General features: G+C 37.3%; 1 protein-coding gene across 3 annotated transcripts in view; it reads right to left on the minus strand.

The window, feature by feature from the left end:
• The window catches only part of SPATA17 (spermatogenesis associated 17), a 195,441-nt gene that overhangs the window by 1,271 nt on the left and 173,095 nt on the right, over positions 1–21,075 (minus strand). For 2 of the 3 annotated variants that reach the window (XM_033430459.2, XM_033430458.2), the window contains one exon: positions 2,638–2,720. In XM_033430459.2, the coding sequence (XP_033286350.1) occupies positions 2,640–2,720 (81 nt within the window). In that variant the 3' untranslated portion in view covers positions 2,638–2,639. Of the gene's footprint in view, positions 1–2,636; positions 2,721–21,075 lie in introns of those variants that run through there. The other variant, XM_004271030.3, reaches the window with a different exon arrangement.

A 21,075-nucleotide genomic window follows, 5' to 3' on the forward strand; every position in this document is an offset into this window, starting at 1 on the left:
GACGTTGGACTAACCAATGATTTCATCTTATGGTGCTAATGTTTCTCCATTCTAATCTTTAAAGAGACTCTTCTGTCTGGAAAGATGAATGGAGCTGAAAAGATGGCAGCGCAAGCTGACGGGATACAGCATATTCTGATTTAAACAAAGGTGCCTTTGGGAAACTATCAAAGGTTACAAAAGTGAGTAGTTACACAGAAAAATTAAAGAAATTAAAAGGAATCATATTATCCTAGTCAGGGAGTAGATTTTAAAATATGTGTGTGTTTAAAATCTAATTCACTCTGTACAATTCCAGTGGCTGAAGTCTTAGTGCATTAATCAAAATGGGTAGGTGTGGGCTCTGCTTATCCTAAACTCAGACATGCTAAAGGAAAGAAAGATTAATCTGATAAAGGTATCACTATTTCTAATTGGACTGACGGGCAAGTGTAGTGTGGGTGTACGAGGCAATGTCAGGTGAATTATAGCGAAGTGATGAACTACCTTGAAGATGAAGCAATCAAATAGATAGCTCTAAAAATTACCACGGCATCTTTATTAAACACTTTGGTGCAAGTGTTCCTGTCTCGGCCTTCTTTACAAAGAGCAGAAGCACTGTGTTGTATTTGGTGAAATTAAATCTTAATAGGAGAGCATCAGCTAAGGCTGCTACCCTTCACTTACCAAAATTAAATGCTAGATATTAATTTCCTTCCTAAGAGGAGGAGATGACATTCTGATAACACTTTCAATTCACAAAATAGTTAAACATCCAAGAGAAGAGTTAGCAAACAGTTTTTAAAAATGTCTCTCACATATTTGTAGCTGTGCATTGTGCACTCTTTTTAATTAAAAGTAACGTAAAACGTTTGTTACTCATCCTTGTCTTTCTTATAAATAATTTAGCAAGTCATTATTCTGTCTGCAGAAAAAAAGATAATTGTCTCTGAATTATTATGATTGAATTGAATAAAGTCAAGATGTTTTTAGAAAAAACGATAATTGTCTCTGAATTATTATGATTGAATTGAATAAAGTCAAGATGTTTTTGTAATTGGTAGAGAAGAGCAAGTAGTTCCTATTGTTTAACAATCTGCTTTTGTCTGATTAGATAAAAATTTCAAAAAGTGAGACCATAAAGAAATATCTCCCCAAAATGTACCCCTAATCTCACTATCAAGAGATAACTACCAGTAACATTTTTGCCTTATATGAATGTATACATACATATGTAATACATAAATAAGCATATACAAGTGTGTTTTTTGTACATACATACACATTATATATATGTGTGTGTATACACACACACATACACACACGCACATATATACATGTTTTTTAATGGAATCAGACTACGTAGTTTCCTTTGAATCCAGCTTTCTTTTCTTAGAAATATATTGGAGGCATTTTTTCAAATTAATAATAAAGATTTATGTTAACATTTTTAATGTTTTCATAGTATTGCATTTCATGTGTCTTAGCATATATTTAACTTAACATATACTAATGAGTATTCAAGTTGTTTTCAACCTTTGGCCATTATGAACAGGATGTATCTTTGAATTAAAATCTGAAATCATACACAAATATGAAAAATTTTATTTAGACTACTTCATGCTGTGAGTCACAAATACTAGATAAATGCTCCAATGGGTGATGGTAATTATTTTATAAACCTTTGAAACTGTAATTCCACTCAGCATTATATGTATGTTTCTCCATTAACTCAGAGTATTTCATATTTCCCCTCACATATTCCTTTGAAGGAGTTAAAAGGTGGTCATTTCTATCTACATTTAACATACTGACTTCCAGTTGGAGTATCCAAAGTTATAAATGTGGGAGAGGCAATACTAACTAAATCTAAGGACCATAGTTGCTTGCATCTACTTTGTGTTCTTTCCAATGGACCAGAGCTTTCCCCTGGTTCTTGGTGTGGGAGGAGCCCTGGGGAATTAACTAGCCTGATTTCTCATTCCTGCCTCTTTTCCTTCAATTGCAGTGATCTTTTCTGTCTTTACCCAGTATCTCCTTTAAATTTTGCTGATGTGAGAATACCTCCTATTAGTCTCCCTTTGATTGTAATCACTTCTCTACTCTAAAACACCTTAGCAATTAAATACAGCATTCATTGAGAGTTTATTTTGTGATCTTGAATTTTATGTGGGTATCTCTGTTCTTCTCTAGTCTGTAAGCTTTGGTCATCAGAGACCCAAGATGCTATTTATCTGGAATCCACTAAAGGCACCTTGCACTTTAAGTAACACACATATTGAATACAGTATTTTAAACTATACTGTATCTATACAGTAATGAGAAATATTTGAGCTTTTGGACACCATCAATACTTTCTCATTATATTACGTAAAACTATTTATTTACTGTATTAATTAATTTAAAGAGAAAGGGTACTTCAGGTAGTTTTCAGTTCGACTTTGAGTTCATTTTGGAGAAGAGATTTGAAACACAAAATCCATGATTTTTGAATGTTGAAAACCATTAGAGTAGAATGAAAGAAATATATGGAGTTGTATTACCTGTAAATATTATTATAGCATGTTTTTTTAAATGCTTGATAGTTAAATCAATCTCATTTGATTTTTTGTTATTTACTGTAGCATTTTTGAAGTACCTTTTAGCAAAAATGCATACCTTTATACAATTTGTCCAGCTTTTGAATACAATTTTCCGTACTTTGAGAAGAGATCAAATGATGGCAATACAGTTTGGAAATCCTAGGAGGAAAAAGATCAACAATTACCAAAGAGGTCATGCTGATTTCTTATGTTATTTTTGCTATAATTTAAATTATATTAAATTGCTAGATGGATATCATTTAACTGCACTTCAAATTTCCCATCATGCCCTCAAATAAAACAAAATTAGCAGGTAAGCTTTATCAGTTGAAAGTCAGATATATGGACACTTTCTTAAACACATAGTTTTTATGAGCTGTGGATGGCCGCCTGGAGAAGCTCTGAGCAACACAATGACATAGCCACCTGTCTTCACAGAGCTCACAATCTACATGTTTCTCCTTGATCTTGATGATGGTGTATTTGGCTCCTTTTCTGACATGATTTTTCTTCTACATTTCCCCTCATTGAATCGTCTCTAGCAACAGCTCTGCTTACTGAACACTCTGCCTCTCAGTCTTTATACTTAGAGATGCCTCCACCTAGACGGCTTTGTCTCCAGTTATTCCCATGGTTCATTCCTTCCCTTCATCACATCCCTGTTCAAAGAGATCCTTCCTTACTACCTGCACATAAAATAGTACCCCTGAAACTTTCTATCATTTTAAATGGCTCTATTTTCTTCATAGCAATTACCATTCTTTGATGCTATGTATTTATTTTGTGTCCCACATGAGATGGTAAGCTTCATACAGGTAGCTACCTTGTTTTGTGCAAAATATTTGTTGACTAAATGAATGGAAAAGGAAAGGTGTTATACCCAAATAATTATAATAGAAGGCCACCTGTGATAAGTATCACAGAAGTGATTCAAACAAATGCTGAAGAAGTTCAGAGGAAGAGAGGACAAATCATTTATTGTTGAGTAACCAAAGAAGCAGCATTTGATTGAGGATAGAAACGAATGCTTTTCATGCATGTGAAACAGGCAAAGTTGTTAGAGAGGTAAAGTACTAAATCGACAGTGGATACTGTAAATAAATGGTCAGACTATATAAAAGTATATGTTTCTCCTTTGTAAAGCAGGCTTATCCTCAATGGAAATGATTTTGGACAATTTTATTTTTCTTAAGAAAACCTTGGAAGGAAGGACCTCTGCCCAGGGTCAACCTCTTTAGAAGGTTCCTACCTTACAAACACACAGACAATAAATGTATTAAAGAACATGCAGGAACCTCTGTCACTAGGGATCTGGCTCTCCACTCCAGTACAACAGAGCCCCAACCCTAAATATCTGCTTTTATGAATAAGCCCAGGGCTTAATAATAAGCCTATTCAGGCCCCAGGGAAAAGCCCCACATCTGTTGCTTTGTGTTTATGAAACAAAAGTGACAAAGCCCAAGTGACATGAAGGACAAGAGGTTGTAACAGACACTGCTTTCGAGTACACAAAGAATTTGTGTGACAAAAATGCTTAGTTAAAAGACAAATTAATTAATTCGAATAAAATCCTTCCTTTTAGATAGCATGAATGCAATAGAACTTTATATAATGAAGTATTATTTTCTTGTGGTGCTGAAATCCATATTCTGGCTTTCTTTTTATTTGAAATTGTGATTCTAGGGGTACTCAGGAATCAACATAGTGTTTGCAAGAGTGGCGCATGACATATCGGGAATATTTTGCAATAGTAAGTAATTCATATTACTCTTAAACTTGAATGTATGAAGTTAGGTATATGTGAGAAGCATGATAGTGATTCTTTAATGTCGGCACTTGATGAACCCTGAAGACTAGAACTATGGATGGTTTACGTTTTATAAATATATATGTGTAACAATAACGTAGGTTTCAAAAAAGTAAATGAAAAGGTTTGTTTTATGCAAATGATCTTAAACTTTTGATATTTGTAACTACTTTTTAAAAATTTTACTATAATAAATCATTTTGGATATTTAAAAAAATTTATTTCTAATTTTTCCCTCTTTTAAAAAAATGAAGTATAGTTGATTTGCAATATTATATTAGTTTCAGGTGTACAGCATAGTGATTCAGTATTTTTATAGACTATACTCCATTAAAAGTTATGATAAGATAATGGCTATAATTCCCTGTGCTATACAATATATCCTTGTTGTTTATCTATTTTATACATAGTGGTTAGTAACTCCTAGTCCCATACCCCTAATTTGCCCATCCCTTCTTCCCTCTCCCCTTTGGTAACCAGTAGTTTGTTTTCTATATCTGTAAGTCTGTTTCTGTTTTGCATATACATTTGTTTGTATTATTTTTAGATTCTGCATATAAATGATAAAATGTAGCATTTGTCTTTCTCTGTCTGATACACGTTAGAAATTCAGCTCTACATGAAATGAGGAACATTAGAGAAGAAATAAATGAAGGTAAAGATCTTAATTGATCTTACAGATAACAGTCTTGTTCAAAATAATAATAACAACAATATAATCAGTGATTATAGCTTATGGATAAGGTAAATAAATGACAGCAATATTATAAGGGATGGAAGGGAGGAGTTGGGAATAATCTGTTTTAAGGTAGTTGAACTACCCATGAAACAATATAGTGTTATTTGAAAGTGGGCTTGGATTAGTCAGAAAACACAAACAGATTAAAAGTAAAGGCATGGAGAAAGATATACTATCTAACATTAAGCAAAAGAAAGTTGGAGTAGCTATATTAATTTCAGATAAAACAGACTTCAGAGTAAGGAAAATAATCTGGAATAAAGATGGGCATTACATGATAAAGGGGTCAATTCTCAAAGAAGACATAACTGTCCTTAATGTGTTATGTGCCTAACAACAGAGCACCAAAACACATGAAGTAAAAACTAATAGAACTGCAAGGAGAGGTAGACAAATTCACTCTTGTAATTGGAGGCTTCAATACCCCTTTGTAAGTAACTGATAGATCTGGCAGGCAGAATGTCAGTAAGGATACAATTGAACTGAACAGCACTATCACTCAACTGGATCTAACTGACATTTATAGACTACTTCATCCAACAATAACCACACACTCTTCTCAAGCTCACATGGAATATTCACCAAGATAGGCCACATTCTGAGCCATAAAGTATACCTTAACAACTTCAAAAGAGTAGACATCATACAAAGTATGTGTTTAGACCACAATGGAATTAAACTAAAAAGTAGTAACAAAAAGATAGTTTAAAATTCCTGAAATATTTGGAGATTAAACAATACCCTACTAAATAATACAGAGTCAAAGAAGAAGCATCAAGAAAAAAAAATTTTCAACTAAATGAAAACTAAAATACAACTTGGCAAAATTTGTGGGATGCAGCAAAAGCAGCGCCTACAGGGAAATTTATAGCATTGAATGCATATAGTAGAAAAGAAGAAAGATCTACAATCACTAATCTAAGCTTCCACTTTAGGTAACTAGAAAAAGAGCAGATTAAATCCAAAATATGCCAAAGAAAATAAAATCAGAGTAGAAACTGAAAACAGGAAATCAATAGGAAAAAAAAATCAACAAAACCAAAAGCTGTTCCTTTGAAAAGATCAATAAAATTGATAAACACCTAACCAGACTAAGAAAAAAGAAAGAAGATACACATTACAAATATCAGAAATGAAAGATGTACCATCACTACTGATCCCATGGACATTAAAAGGATAACAAAGGAATTTTTTGAACAACTCTGTTCATAAATTTGATAAAATGGACTAATTTCTTGGAAGTCACAATCTATCAAAACTCAAACAAGGAGAAATAATCTAAATACGCCTATAACTATTTTAAAAATTGAATAAATAATTAGTAACCTTCTAAAACAGGCCCAGATGATTTCACTGGTGAATTATACCAAAAAAGGAAGAAAGGATACCAATTCTGTATAATTTATTCCAGAAAACAGATGTACAGGAAGCACTTCCTGACTCATTCTTTTCATCATCTATAAAATGAAGAAAACTTACAGGGTTGGTGTGAGGATTAAACAGGATAAAACATCTAAGCACTAGCTTTTTCCTCCATCTTTCCTTCAAGGGTAAAAATCTATTCATAGTCTATCCAACATGTGCTTTTGAAAGTTAAATTAAATTCCATTGACACATATGAGAGACTGATTATAGTGCAATAATGTAGTGAAACAGGACTGAAAGGATCTTGATTGTATCCTCCATCAGTAAAAATATTTTAAGTATCCTCAATATATTTTTGGTTATCTGCTTGAAATTCTATATGTGTAATACTGTGATAGTAAAATATAATGTTAAATGATATACAAATGAGGTAAAAATAAATAGAAATTATAATATTTTCTTCCCTCATTCCTTTGGATCTTCTTGTGTACTTAGTTTTGGGCTCCTCTAATATAATGAATGAAGCAACAATTAATTTTGTGTCATACTTTAACCTGTGCATTCCACTAACATTTGAGCATCTACAGTGTGTCAGCACTACGCTAGATAGCTTCCCAACTATCTAGGTAACCAAAACTTAGCTGTGTCTTCCCAGGATCCCTCACAGGCTAGTGGAAGAGTCAGAAAATAGGCATTTATAGTTGTGTAGATAAGCGAGGATTGACTCTTCAAGTACCTATACTCTACATCCCCTGACAGAAAATCTTTCACAAATCCTTTATCACTCTTATTTTATTTAAAAGCCCACTTTCTTACTTGGCCCTAGTCAACCAATAACTGTTACCTCTGGTATAGGAAGAGGTGAACACACCATTAAGACAGCTTTGGTTTTGGAAAAAATCTGATGCTGGTTCTCATTTGTTTATAATATTCCTTGGCCAACATGTTATGGGAAAAAACAGGCCACCATGTTATGGGAAGATATTTATGAGCTCAAGAAAACCACCTGCACGATACTTGTACATTGTCACTTTTGAAATGGGGGGGTAGGGGACAGCTTTCCTGAAAAATAACCTCATCAAGATAAAACACTGGGGATGTAATTCTAAATGCTGCCATAGCCCTTGCGTGCCAGAGCAGACAGCTTTTGCTATTAGCTTTTGACCAGCCAAACACAAATAATCCACTGCCAAAATGAGCTCCTTGGGACAATTTAGGACTCTTTGGAAGTGAATGGCTCTTTGAGCTGGAATGCAGCCCAGGTCCATTTTCAAACCCAAGTCAAAATGACAAAGAGCAAATTTCCTGGGCCACTCACCCCCTAAGTGTAGGATTACTTTAGGTTGGCAGCTGCACTGTTTAACTAGTTATTTAAGGCTTTTCATCAGATACTCATGACCAGCTTCAATGTTGGTAAGCAGGACGGAGCTGATACACTATAGTGGACAAATCCTCCAAGATTAGAAGGACAAGATGGAAATGAAAGGTTATGCACATATTGTTCAGCTTAAAATATTTTTTATATATTCAGCTCTAAGCTGATTAAATACAGGAAAATATTTCCTGAATGAGACCATAGTTAAGTCTGGCTAGGGCTTGGGATTTTCCATAATCTATAAACAACAGTTCATAGACAGTTTTAAAAGATCACCTGGCATTATTCCTGCGTGATCCAACTTTGCTTTCATTGCATGTAGAAAATTCTGTGATGGCAAGATCATCTCCACTGTTGCGAAAACAGAACATACATGCAATGGCTAAGAGCTGTGGGAGTTTTTCTCTTGTTTCTGTTCACTATGAGTTTTCAGGAAAACATTCTAAAGCATTCTCTATTATTTGTGTTCTTCTCAATTCCCTAGATTTAGGATTTACTATGTATTTTTTCAATTAAACTATTTGTATATGTTTCTGAAGAAACAACTTTTAGCTGACATTGAGTTGACAATGCAGTGTCAGTCTGAACCTAGAAAGGAAGCCAAGTTCATTTGTATATTAAATTATGTCACAGTCTCACTGAGGGTATTTGCACGGGTGGTTTGAAAACTTCATGATTTCTATTCTGAGGCAGGATTGTTTTGCAGCCAAGCTGAGTGGGTGCTTGGTGTCCTCTTTGAAAGACAGAGATGAGAGAGACCTTTAAGATGGCGGAGGAGTAAGAAGTGGAGATCACCTTACTCCCCACAAATACATCAGAAATACATCTACATGTGGAACAACTCCTACAGAACACCTACTGAATGCTGGCAGAAGACCTCAGACTTCCCAAAAGGCAAGAAAATCCCCACGTACCTGGGTAGGGCAAAAGAAAAAAGAAAAAACAGAGACAAAAGAATAGGGACAGGATCTGCAGCTCTGGGAGGGAGCCGTAAAGGAGGGAAAGTTTCCACACACTAGGAAGCCCCTTCACTGGCGGAGATGGGGGGTGGGCGGGGGGGAAGCTTCGGAGACATGGAGGAGGACACAGCAACAGGGGTGCGGAGGGCAAAGCGGAGAGATTCCCGCACAGAGGATCGGTGCTGACCAGCACTCACCAGCCCGAGAGGCTTGTCTGCTCACCCACCGGGGCGGGCGGGGCTGGGAGCTGAGGCTCGGGCTTCGGAGGTCAGATCTGAGGGAGAGGACTGGGGTTGGCTGCATGAACACAGATTGAAGGGGGTTAGTGCGCCACAGCTGGCTCGGAGGGAGTCCAGGAAAGAGTCTGGACCTGCCTAATAGGCAAGAGACCATTGTTTCTGGGGTGCGAGGAGAGGGGATTCAGAGCACCACCTAAACGAGCTCCAGAGACGGGCGCGAGCCGTGGCTCTCAGTGTGGACACCAGAGATGGGCATGAAGTGCTAAGGCTGCTGCTGCAGCCACCAAGAAGCCTGTGTGCAAGCACGGGTCACTATCCACACCTCCCCTCCTGAGAGACTGTACAGCCTGCCACTGCCAGGGTCCCGTGATCCACGGACAACTCCCCTCGGAGAACACACGGCGGCCTCAGGCTGTTGCAACGTCATGCTGGCCACTGGCACTGCAGGCTCACCCTGCATTCCGTACCCCTCCCTCCCCCTGGCCTGAGTGAGCCAGAACCCCCTAATCAGCTGCTACTTTAACCCTGTCCTGTCTGAGAGAAGAACAGATGCCCTCAGAAGACCTACACGCAGACGTGTGGCCAAATCCAAAGCTGAACCCCAGGAGCTGTGCGAACAAAGAAGAGAAAGGGAAATCTCTCCCAGCAGCCTCAGGAGCAGCGGATTAAAGCTCCATAATCAACTTGATGTACCTGCATCTGTGGAATACCTGAATAGACAATGAATCATCCCAAATTTGAGGAGGCAGACTTTGGGAGCAACTGTAGCCTTGAGGTTTGCTGTCTGCAACTGACTAGTTTCTGATTTTTATGTTTATCTTAGTATAGTTTTTAGTGCTTGTTATAATTGGTGGATTTGTTTATTGATTTGGTTGCTCTCTTCTCTTTCTTTTTTTATTACTTTTAAAATATTTTTATTTTAATAATTAAGAACATTTTTTGCTTTAATGACTTTATTTTATTATTATTTGTTCTTTCTTTCTTTCTTTTCTCCCTTTTCTTCTGAGCCATGTGGCTGACAGGGTCTTGGTGCTCCAGCTGGGTGTCAGGCCTGAACCTCTGAGGTGGGAGAGCTGAGTTCAGGACATTGGACCACCAGAGACCTCCCGGCCTCAAGTAATATCAATCAGTGAGAGCTCTACCAGAGATGTCTGTCTCAATGCTAAGACCTAGCTCCACTCAATGACCAGCAAGCTCCAGGGCTAGACACCCCATACCAAACAACTAGCATGACAGGAACACAACCCCACCCATTAGCAGAGAGCCTACTTAAAATCATAGTAAATTCACAGACACCCAAAAAACACACCACAGGACGCAGTCCTGCCCACCAGAAAGACATGATCCAGCTTCATCCACCAGAACACGGGCACCAGTCCCCTCTACCAGATAGCCTACAAAACCCACTGAGCAAGCCTTAGCCATTGGGGGCCGATACCAAAAACAACGGGAACTATGAACCTGCAGCCTGCAAAAATGAGACCCCAAACACAGTAAGTAAAGCAAAATGAGAAAAAAGAGAAATACACAGCAGATGAAGAAGCAAAGTAAAAACCCACCAAAGAAATGAAGAGGAAATAGGCAGTCTACCTGAAAAAGAATTCCGAGTAATGATAGTAAATATGATCCCAAATCTTGGAAATAGAATGGAGAACATACAAGAAACGTTTAACAAGGACCTAGAAGAACTAAAGAGAAAACAAACAATGATGAACAACACAATAAATGAAATTAAAAATTCTCTAGAAGGAATCAGTAGAAGAATAACTGAGGCAGAAGAACGGATAAGTAACCTGGAAGACAAAATAGTGGAAATAACTACCACAGAGTTACCTCTTTACCACAGAGCTACCAGTCTTTACCACAGAGGAGAGTAAAGAAAAAAGGATGAAAAGAATTGAGAACAGTCTCAGAGACCTCTGGGACAACATTAAACACACCAACATTAGAATTATAGGGGTCCCAGAAAAGAAGAGAAAAAGAAAGGGACTGAGAAAATATTTGAAGAGATTATAGTTGAAAACTTCCCTAATACGGGCAAGGAAATAGTCAGTCAAGTCCAGGACATGCAGAGAGTCCCATACAGGATAAATCCATGGAGAAACACACCAAGACACATATTTATCAAACTATCAAAAATTAAATACAAAGAAAAAATATTAAAGGCAGCAAGGGAAAAGCAACAAATAATATACAAGGGAATCCCCATAAGGTTAACAGCTGATCTGTCAGCAGAAACTCTGCAAGTGAGAAGGGATGGCAGGACATATATAAAGTGATGAAAGGGAAGAAACTACAACCAAGATTACTCTACCTAGTAAGGACCTCATTCAGATTTGAAGGAGAAATTAAAACCTTTACAGACAAGTAAAAGCTAAGAGAATTCAGCACCACCAAACCAGCTCTACAACAAATGCTAAAGGAACTTCTCTAGGCAGGAAACACAAGAGAAGGAAAAGACCTACAATAACAAACCCAAAACAATTAAGAAAATGGTAATAGGAACATACATATCAATAACTACCTTAAATGTACATGGATTAAATGCTCCAACCAAAAGACATAGACTGACTGAATGGATACAAAAACAAGACCCGTAAATATGCTGTCTACAAGAGACCCACTTCAGACCTAGGGACACATACAGACTGAAAGTGAGACGAGGGAAAAAGATATTGCATGCAAATGGAAATAAAAAAAAGCTGGAGTAGCAATTCTCATATCAGAACAAATAGACTTTAAAATAAAGACTATTACAAGAGACAAAGAAGGACACTACATAATGATCAAGGGATCAACCAAGAAGAAGATGTAACAACTGTAAATATTTATGCACCCAACATAGGAGCACCTAAATACATAAGGCAAATGCTAACAGCCATAAAAGGGGAAATTGACAGTAACACAATAATAGTAGGGGACTTTAACACTCCACTTTCACCAATGGACAGATCATCCAAAATGAAAATAAGTAAGGAAACACATGCTTTAAATGAGACATTAAACAATTGATATTTATAGGACATTCCAACCAAAAGCAACAGAATACACTCTCTTCTCAAGTGCTCGTGGAACATTCTTCAAGACAGATCATATCTCGGGTCACAAAGCAAACCTTGGTAAATTTAAGAAAACTGAAATCGTATCAAGTATGTTTTCCAACCACAATGCTATGAGACTAGACATCAATTACAGGGAAAAAACTGTAAAAATTACAAACACATGGAGGCTAAACAGTATGCTACTAAATAACCAAGAGATCACTGAAGAAATCAAAGAGGAAATCAAAAAGTACCTCGAAATAAATGACAGTGAAAAGACAATGACCCAAAACCTACGGGAGGCAGCAAAAGCAGTTCTAAGAGGGAAGTTCATAGCAATACAATCCTACCTCAAGAAAAAAGAAACATCTCAAATAAAGAACCTAACCTTACACATAAAGCAAATAGAGAAAGCAGAACAAAAAAACCCCAAAGTTAGCAAAAGGAAATACATCATAAAGATCAGATCAGAAATAAATGAAAAAGAAAAGAAGGAAATGATAGCAAAGATCAATAAAACTAAAAGCTGGTTCTTTGAGAAGATAAGTCAAATTGATAAAACATTAGCCAGACTCATAACAAAAAAAAAAGGGAGAAGGCTCAAATCAACATAATTAGAAATGAAAAAGGAGAAGTAATAACTGACACTGCAAAAATTCAAAGGATCATGAGAGATTACTACCAGCAACTATATGCCAATAAAATGGACAACCTGGAAGAAATGGACAAATTCTTAGAAAAGCACACCTTCTGAGATGGAACAAGGAAGAAATAGAAAATATGAACAGACCAATCACAAGCACTGAAATTGAAACTGTGATTAAAAATCTTCCAACAAACAAAAGCCCAGGACCAGATGGCTTCACAGGCAAATTCTATCAAACATTTAGAGAAGAGCTAACACCCATCCTTCTCAAACTCTTCCAAAATATAGCAGAGGGAGGAAAACTCTCAAACTCAGTCTACGAGACCACCATCAGCCTGATAACAAAACCTGACAAAGATGTCACAAAAAAAGAAAACTACAGGCCAATGTCACTGATGAACATAGATACAAAAATCCTCAATAAAAGACTAGAGAACAGAATCCAACAGCACATTAAAAGGATCATACACCATGATCAAGTGGGGTTTATCCCAGGAATGCAAGGACTCTTCAATATACGTAAATCAATCAGTGTCAAAAACCATATAAATAAACTGAAGGATAAAAACCATACGATAATCTCTATAGATGGAGAAAAAGCTTTTGAAAAATTCAACACTCATTTATGATAAAAGCTCTCCAGAAAGTAGCATAGAGGGAACTTACCTCAACATAATAAGGGGCATATATGATAAATCCACAGCCAATATCTTTCTCAGTGGTGAAAAAGTGAAACCATTTCCTCTAAGATCAGGAACAAGACTAGGTTGCCCGCTCTCACCACTATTATTCAACATAGTTTTGGAAGTTTTAGCTACAGCAAGCAGAGAAGAAAAAGAAATAAAAGGAATACAAATTGGAAAAGAAGAAGTAAAGCTGTCACTGTCTGCAGATGACATGGTACTATACATAGAGAATCCTAAAGATGCCACCAGAAAACTACTAAAGCTAATCAATGAATTTGGAAAAGTAGTAGGATACAAAATTAATGCACAGAAATCTCTTGTAATTCTATACACTAAGGATGAAAAATCTGAAAGAGAAGTAAAGGAAACACTCCCATTTACCACTGCAACAAAAAGAATAAAATACCTAGGAATAAACCTACCTAAGGAGACAAAAGACCTGTATGCAGAAAACTATAAGACACTGATGAAAGAAATTAAAGATGATACAAAGATGTGCTCTTGGATTGGAAGAATCAACATTGTGAAAATGACTATACTACCCAAAGCAATCCACAGATTCAATGCAATCCCTATCTAACTACCAATGGCATTTTTCACAGAACAAGAACAAAAAATTTCACAATTTGTATGAAAACATAAAAGACCCCGAACAGCCAAAGCAATCTGGAGAAAGAAAAACGGAGCTGGAGAAATCAGGCTCCCGGACTTCAGCCTATACTACAAAGCTACAGTAATCAAGACAGTATGGTACTGGCACAAAAACAGAAAGATAGATCAATGGAGCAGGATAGAAAGCCTAGAGATAAACCCAAGCACCTATGGTCAACTCATCTATGACAAAGGAGCCAAGGATATACAATGGAGAAAAGAGAAAAGACAGTCTCTTCAATAAGTGGTGCTGGGAAAACTGGACAGCTACATGTAAAAGAATGAAATTAGAACACTCCCTAACAACATACACAAAAATAAACTCAAAATGGATTAAAGACCGAAATGTAAGGCCAGACACTATAAAACTCTTAGAGGAAAACATAGGCAGAACACTCTATGACATATATCAAAGCAAGATCCTTTTTGACCCAGCTCCTAGAGATATGGAAATAAAAACAAAAATAAACACATGGGACCTAATGAAACTTAAAAGCTTTTGCACAGCAAAGGAAACCATAAACAAGATGAAAAGACAACCCTCAGAATGGGAGAAAATATTTTCAAATGAAGCAACTGACAAAGGATTAATCTCCAAAATATATAAACAGCTTATGCAGCTCAATATTAGAAAAACAAACAACCCAATCCAAAAATGGGCAGAAGACCTAAATAGACATTTCTCCAAAGAAGATATACAGATTGTCAACAAACACTTGAAAGGATGCTCAACATCACTAATCATTGGAGAAATGCAAATCAAAACTACACTGAGGTATCACCTTACACCAGTCAGAATGGCCATCATCAAAAAATCTATAAACAATAAATGCTGGGGAGGGTGTGGAGAAAAGGGAACCCTCTTGCACTGTTGGTGGGAATGTAAATTGATACAGCCACTATGGGGAACAGTATGGAGGTTCCTTAAAAAACTAAAAATAGAATTACCATATGACCCAGCAATCCCACTACTGGGCATATATCCTGAGAAAACCATCGTTCAAAAATAGTCATGTACCACAGTGTTCATTGCAGCTCTATTTACAATAGCCAGGACATGGAAGCAACCTAAGTGTCAGATTAATGGATAAAGAAGATGTGGCACATATATACAATGGAATATTACTCAGCCATAAAAAGAAACGAAATTGAGTTATCTGTAGTGAGGTAGATGGACCTAGAGTCTGTCATACAAAATGAAGTAAGTCAGAAAGAGAAAAACAAATACCGTATGCTAACACATATATATGGAATCTAAAAAAAAAAAAATGGTTCTGAAGAACCTAGGGGCAGGACAGGAATAAAGACACAGACGTAGAGAATGGACGTGAGGACACGGGGAGGGGAAAGTGTAAGCTGGGATGAAGTGAGAGTGGCATGGACATATATACACTACCAAATATAAAATAGATAGCTCGTGGGAAGCAGCTGCATAGCCCAGGGAGATCAGGTCAGATCTTTGTGACTACCTAGAGGGGTAGGATAAGGAGGGTGGGAGGGAGATGTAAGAGGGAGAGGTTATGGGGATACATGTATACGTACAGCTGACTCACTTTGTTATACAGAAGAAACTAACACAGCATTGTAAAGCAATTATACTCCAATAAATAAGTTAAAAAAAAAGTACCAAGAGGAAAAAAAAAAGAGATAAGATGATATAAAAATAATGACACCCTACTCACAGGTTTGTTAAAAGGATTATATGAGTTCATACTTATAAAGCAATTAAAACAGTGTCTGGTATATAGCAAGTAGTTAGTGTCAGCTATTTTCAAATAAGAAACTTCAAAAACCCTTTACTTAAAAAAAAATAGTTGTGGATAAATAATCCTAAATAGTTGCTTATTCAAAGGTCATTTATATTTGAGTTCAGTATACATATTCCTATTTTTAGGTAGGTACATCTAAATTCAAAAGTTTTATATTTGAGTTACTATTAATTCTTTTTCCATTTTTATATATCTTTTTCTTAATAGTTTTTTTTTTTTTTTTTTTTTGCGGTACGCGGGCCTCTCAGTGCTGTGGCCTCTCCCGTTGCAGAGCACAGGCTCCGGACGCGCAGGCTCAGCGGCCATGGCCCACGGGCCCAGCTGCTCCGCAGCATGTGGGATCGTCCCGGACCGGGGCATGAACCCGCGTCCCCTGCATTGCCAGGCGGACTCCCAACCACTGCGCCACCAGGGAAGCCCTCTTAATAGTTTTATCTTTTTCTTAGTTTGTGCTCCTCTTCCACTTTTATAGTCTTGATTATAAATGCACAAGTGGGAAATGGCAGGCCAACATGTAAACTGAAGGATGAATAATGGGGTTTCTTGTTTGACCAGTCCATTGTGTTATGATGTATATGGATTATGGCCATAGTAAAAGAAATACAAAGATATATAAGAAGTAATAAACCTAGATGCAGAAATATAGATGTACATATAAAATGTGGCCTTAACTGTTTAATTTCAACTAAAAACAATAAGAATGTTATCTAAATAGAAGTCACTGAAATGGAACATCCAACAAGAGACAAATGTTGTAGTTACAACCATCTGTAGACTGTGAGTTGGTTTGATAACAAAGCTAATGATAGCAGGGTAAGAGGTTCCAGTAACATGACTTTCACATACAATGGCAACCCATTTTAAGTAGAGGGAACTGGCATTAAAGGGAAAGTTTGGTCTAGTACTTGCTTAGTGTACTGGAGAATATGGTGCAAAAATGTTCCAAGATAACATCAGAATGGCTGAAGGAGAACCACTTAAGTGGGGAATACAACTGAAGCCAGAACTGTGACGTTCTTAAATACTAAGAGTTTCTTGTAGGAAAGAAACTGAGTGCATCTAAGTAAATAAGTATTCTAAGGAAACTCTCAAAAGGGGGGATAACTGCTAAAAGACAGGACGCATTGTATCCTGAGTTTAGCCTGGTAAAAAGTAAGCGCTTCAAAAGTATTATTTGTCTGAAGGAATGACTGAAGAATGAATAAATAGACTTGGCCCTGGGGAAACCATAAACCTGTTCAAATTTTAAGCCTTCTGGAATAGCACATCCTTACTCTCTCCTTCAACCCCATCACTCTAGAAACCAAAAGGAGATGGCAGCTGTATGGCCTGGACTCCATCATCACGAGGGTCCTCTCAAAGTCCACTCCACACTCTGAGAACTTTCCTTTTCAAACTGGTAGACGTTATGCCCAGGTCCCTCTATAAATTAAGTAACTTGAGTCTAAGTGTATTTGGAGGAGAAATAGAGAAATCAGGAGGGGGGGGAGAGAATATAGTAGAGAAAAAGTAAGTAACATATTTATGTATGAGGTCTATGAGGAATGGAGCAGCTCAGTAAATCTTGATTGAATAGAAATATGTCTTCTTGCACTGACCCCATCTTTCAAGGATGGTAATACCTGGATTCATCAGTAAATAGGCTATAAAGGATGTGTTCAATGATGTCTTCTTTACAAGAACACTGTTACCATCTATCTACATTATTCAGATTCCTTATTTGCAAATTCACCTCCTGAATAAAATTTATTTGTAACTCCAAAATGCATACTCACAGTGCTTTCAGTCATTCATAGATACAAGCAGAGAGGTGAAGATTTGAGGCACCCAGCACCCACACTCCCAGCCGAAGCCTGTCTTCTCCTTTCAGCTCTCACACTATAAACAGGTGTCCTTTCGTGTTTATTTAGTGTCACCTTTTCCACATTTTCTTGGTGATTTCTCTTTTTAAAGTAGACCCCAAGCATACTGCTGAGTGCTACCTAGCATTCCTAAGCACAAGAAGGTTACTGTGTGCCTTAAGGAGAAAATATGTTTATTAGATAAGCTTCATTCAAGCGTAAGTTATAGTGTTATTGGCCAGGAGTTCAATGTTAATGAATCAACAATATATGTTAAATCAGGAGTCTTTCAACAGAAATACACATGAAACAATGTTATGTATTGACTGGGTGACAAAAATGTTGACCAGAGGCTCTGAGGAACCTAACCCTGCACTTCCCTTAGGAGCAATGGCTCAGTATTTGTTGATTCTGTGTTTGTAGTGACTTCATAGAACATAACTATGGCAAGTACAAGAATAGACTGTAACTCTTCAGTACAGCCAAGCTCCATCATGACATACTTACTGCTGCATGTACTTACATATTCTACCAGAACGTTACAAATAGCATGCCTCGTAGAACACAAGTAACACTGAACAAACAAATGAATGAATGAGAACATGAATAAAAATATGACCTAATGGATTCAAAATATTGTTTACTATCCTTACGGGGTGGGTTGTAAATAACTCTCCATGAACATTAACCATATATAGATTATAATCTGAAATTTTAGTTTTATAAGAAATGGTTTTCATTTCAGTATAATTTCTCTGAGATTAAACATAAGATAAAATTATAAATGAAGCTTTAGGGGAGGGTGGGACAAATTGGGAGATTAGGATAGACATATATACACTACCATGCATGAAATAGATAGCTAGTGGGAACATGCTATAACAAGCTCAGCTTGGTGCTCTGTGACAACCTAGATGGGTGGGATGGGGGGTGGGTTGGGAGGGAGGTCCAGGAGGGAGAGGATATATGTATACATAGAGCTGATTCACTTCACTGTACCGCAGAAACTAACACAACATTGTAAAGCAATTATACTCCAATTAAAAAAAAATTGTCAACTGAAAAAAAAATTATATGATATTCAAATATCAGTGTCCATAAATAAAGATTTATCATAGCGTAAGTATATATATATATATACACACATAAATGAAGCTTTAATAAACAGAATTCAAATAGCCCTCTACTAAACTTAGATTGTCATATTATCACCAGGCATTATCATGTTTGCTTAATTTCTTTCAAAAAGAATTGGTTTTTAAACATTCATTTATTCACTCACTCACTCATCTCCTCTCTCTTTCCCTTCCTTCGTCTTTCTTCCTTCCTTTGTCTTCCTTTCTTCCTTCCTTCCTTCCTTTCTTTCTTTTCTTTCTTTCTTTCTCTTTCTTTCCCTCTTCCCTCTCTCCCTTCCTTTTCTTTCTTTTTTTAAAATTTTATTTATTTATTTTTGGCTGCGTTGGGTCTTCGTTGCTGCACTGGGGCTTTCTCTAGTTGCAGCGAGCGGGCGCCACTCTTCATCGCGGTGCACGGGCCTCTTACTGTCGCAGCCTCTCTTGTTGTGGAGCACAGGCTCTAGACGCGCAGGCTCAGTAGTTGTGGCTCACGGGCCCAGTTGCTCTGCGGCATGTGGGATCTTCCCAGACCAGGGCTCGAACCCGTGTCCCCTGCATTGGCAGGCAGATTCTCAACCACTGCGCCACCAGGGAAGCCCCTCTTTCTTTCTTTCTTTCTTTCTTTTTCTTTCTTTCCCTCCCTCCCTCCCTCCCTTTACTTTCTTTCTTTCTTCCTTCCTTCCTTTTTCTTTCTTTCTTTCTTCCTTTCTTTCCTTTTCTTTCTTCCTTTCTTTTTCCCTCCTTCTTCCCTCACTCCCTCTCTTGTTTCCTTCCTTCCTTCCTTTCTTCCTCAAAAAGTACTAATCCAGTGCCTACTTATGCCAAGTGCGGTTCCAGGCAGTGGGGATACAGCAATGCATAAGTCAGGCAAAAACTCCTGTCTCCATGAAACTTAAAGTTCTAGCGGGCGGAGACAGACAACATGCAAATGAGTCAGGTAATAATAAGTGCTGTGAAGAAAAATAAGACGGGGTAGGAGAGAAGGGTGAGGGCGTTAGGGACACTGCCTGCAATTCAAATCAGGTGGTGAGAAAGGCTGCTCTGTGGTGACACTTGAGCACTAACTCAAAGGAGGTGAGAATGTAACCATGCAAACGAAGAGCACTACAACCACCAATTTTTTCACTACAACACTAGTGTCACTTCAAGCAACCAAAACCTGCTAAGCTACCTTCAAAAGATAGTTTGACCCGCTCTAAGACTTTTGGAGGATTTTTTCCAGGGTCTGAACCCTGTTAGTGCAGAATGTAGGAAGCATCGAGCAGTAAAAAAGTACTGCCTTTTCTCTGCAGACAGCACAAAAGGGGTGCCGTGGCCTTGTATATGAACAGAGCTCCACTAATTCACTTGAACAAGCACTGTCACATCCTAATGTTGTCGTCATACAACGTGAATGGACACCATCCCGGCCCCCAGGGATCAGGTGTGCAAGAGTCACAGTAAATGGGGCCTAGCCCATAATTTCTGATTCCCATTCGTGCATTTATATCCCTTGAGCAGCACTGCCCAAGAGAGACATTTGGAGAGATAAAGAAGACTATTAATAATGATTACCTATTTCTTTCATTGATACCACAAATGGGGTCTAATGTCAAAAAGTAATTAGCCAGGAAAAATGCACATAGAAATAGTACTTGATAACACTGTCTGGGTAAGTGACAGCTGGAGAATTTTTTTTTCAAGATGGGAATAACTAATGTTTGTCAAGGTGGGGTGCTTTTTTCTTTAATGGTGGGCCCCCGTAAGAAAAAAGTGATCCTCCTCCAAGAGAAGTACTAACAGAATATATTTTTCCTCCACTTTTCTTCAAATTGTTCACAACTAAGTTTTTGTGATGGAATTTATTACTATTTCCTGGTTAGCTGGAGGCGGAGACCTCTGCATAACATGTGTTGTTCATTTCCTAATTACCTCCGGAAAAAGCAAACATCCTGAAACAATAGGATGGATAATTTAAAAGGCATAGCTAACTAAAATGAAGGGCAATTTTCTACAAATTTTAATGGCTTTGAAAGTACAAATCTTACCCTTGAAATCAACTAGTAATCAGATCTTAAAATAAAGAAGTAATATTGCCTTGCCTTCATAAAAGCCAGTTTATCTCCTGTATGCCATTTTCATCAAACAATGTTTTCTACTTGTTGGTTTACTCTTTTACTGTGAGAATCTGTATGATAATGTGGGGTATAAAAATCAAGAAATTAGTCTCACAGCAGGGAGTCTGCTAACCACACCATTTTCATCTTATCCTTCAAGCAGTGGCAGAAAACATATTAATTGC

The sequence above is a fragment of the Orcinus orca genome, chromosome 1 (assembly GCF_937001465.1).
Source record: "Orcinus orca chromosome 1, mOrcOrc1.1, whole genome shotgun sequence".
Lineage (NCBI taxonomy): Eukaryota > Metazoa > Chordata > Mammalia > Artiodactyla > Delphinidae > Orcinus > Orcinus orca.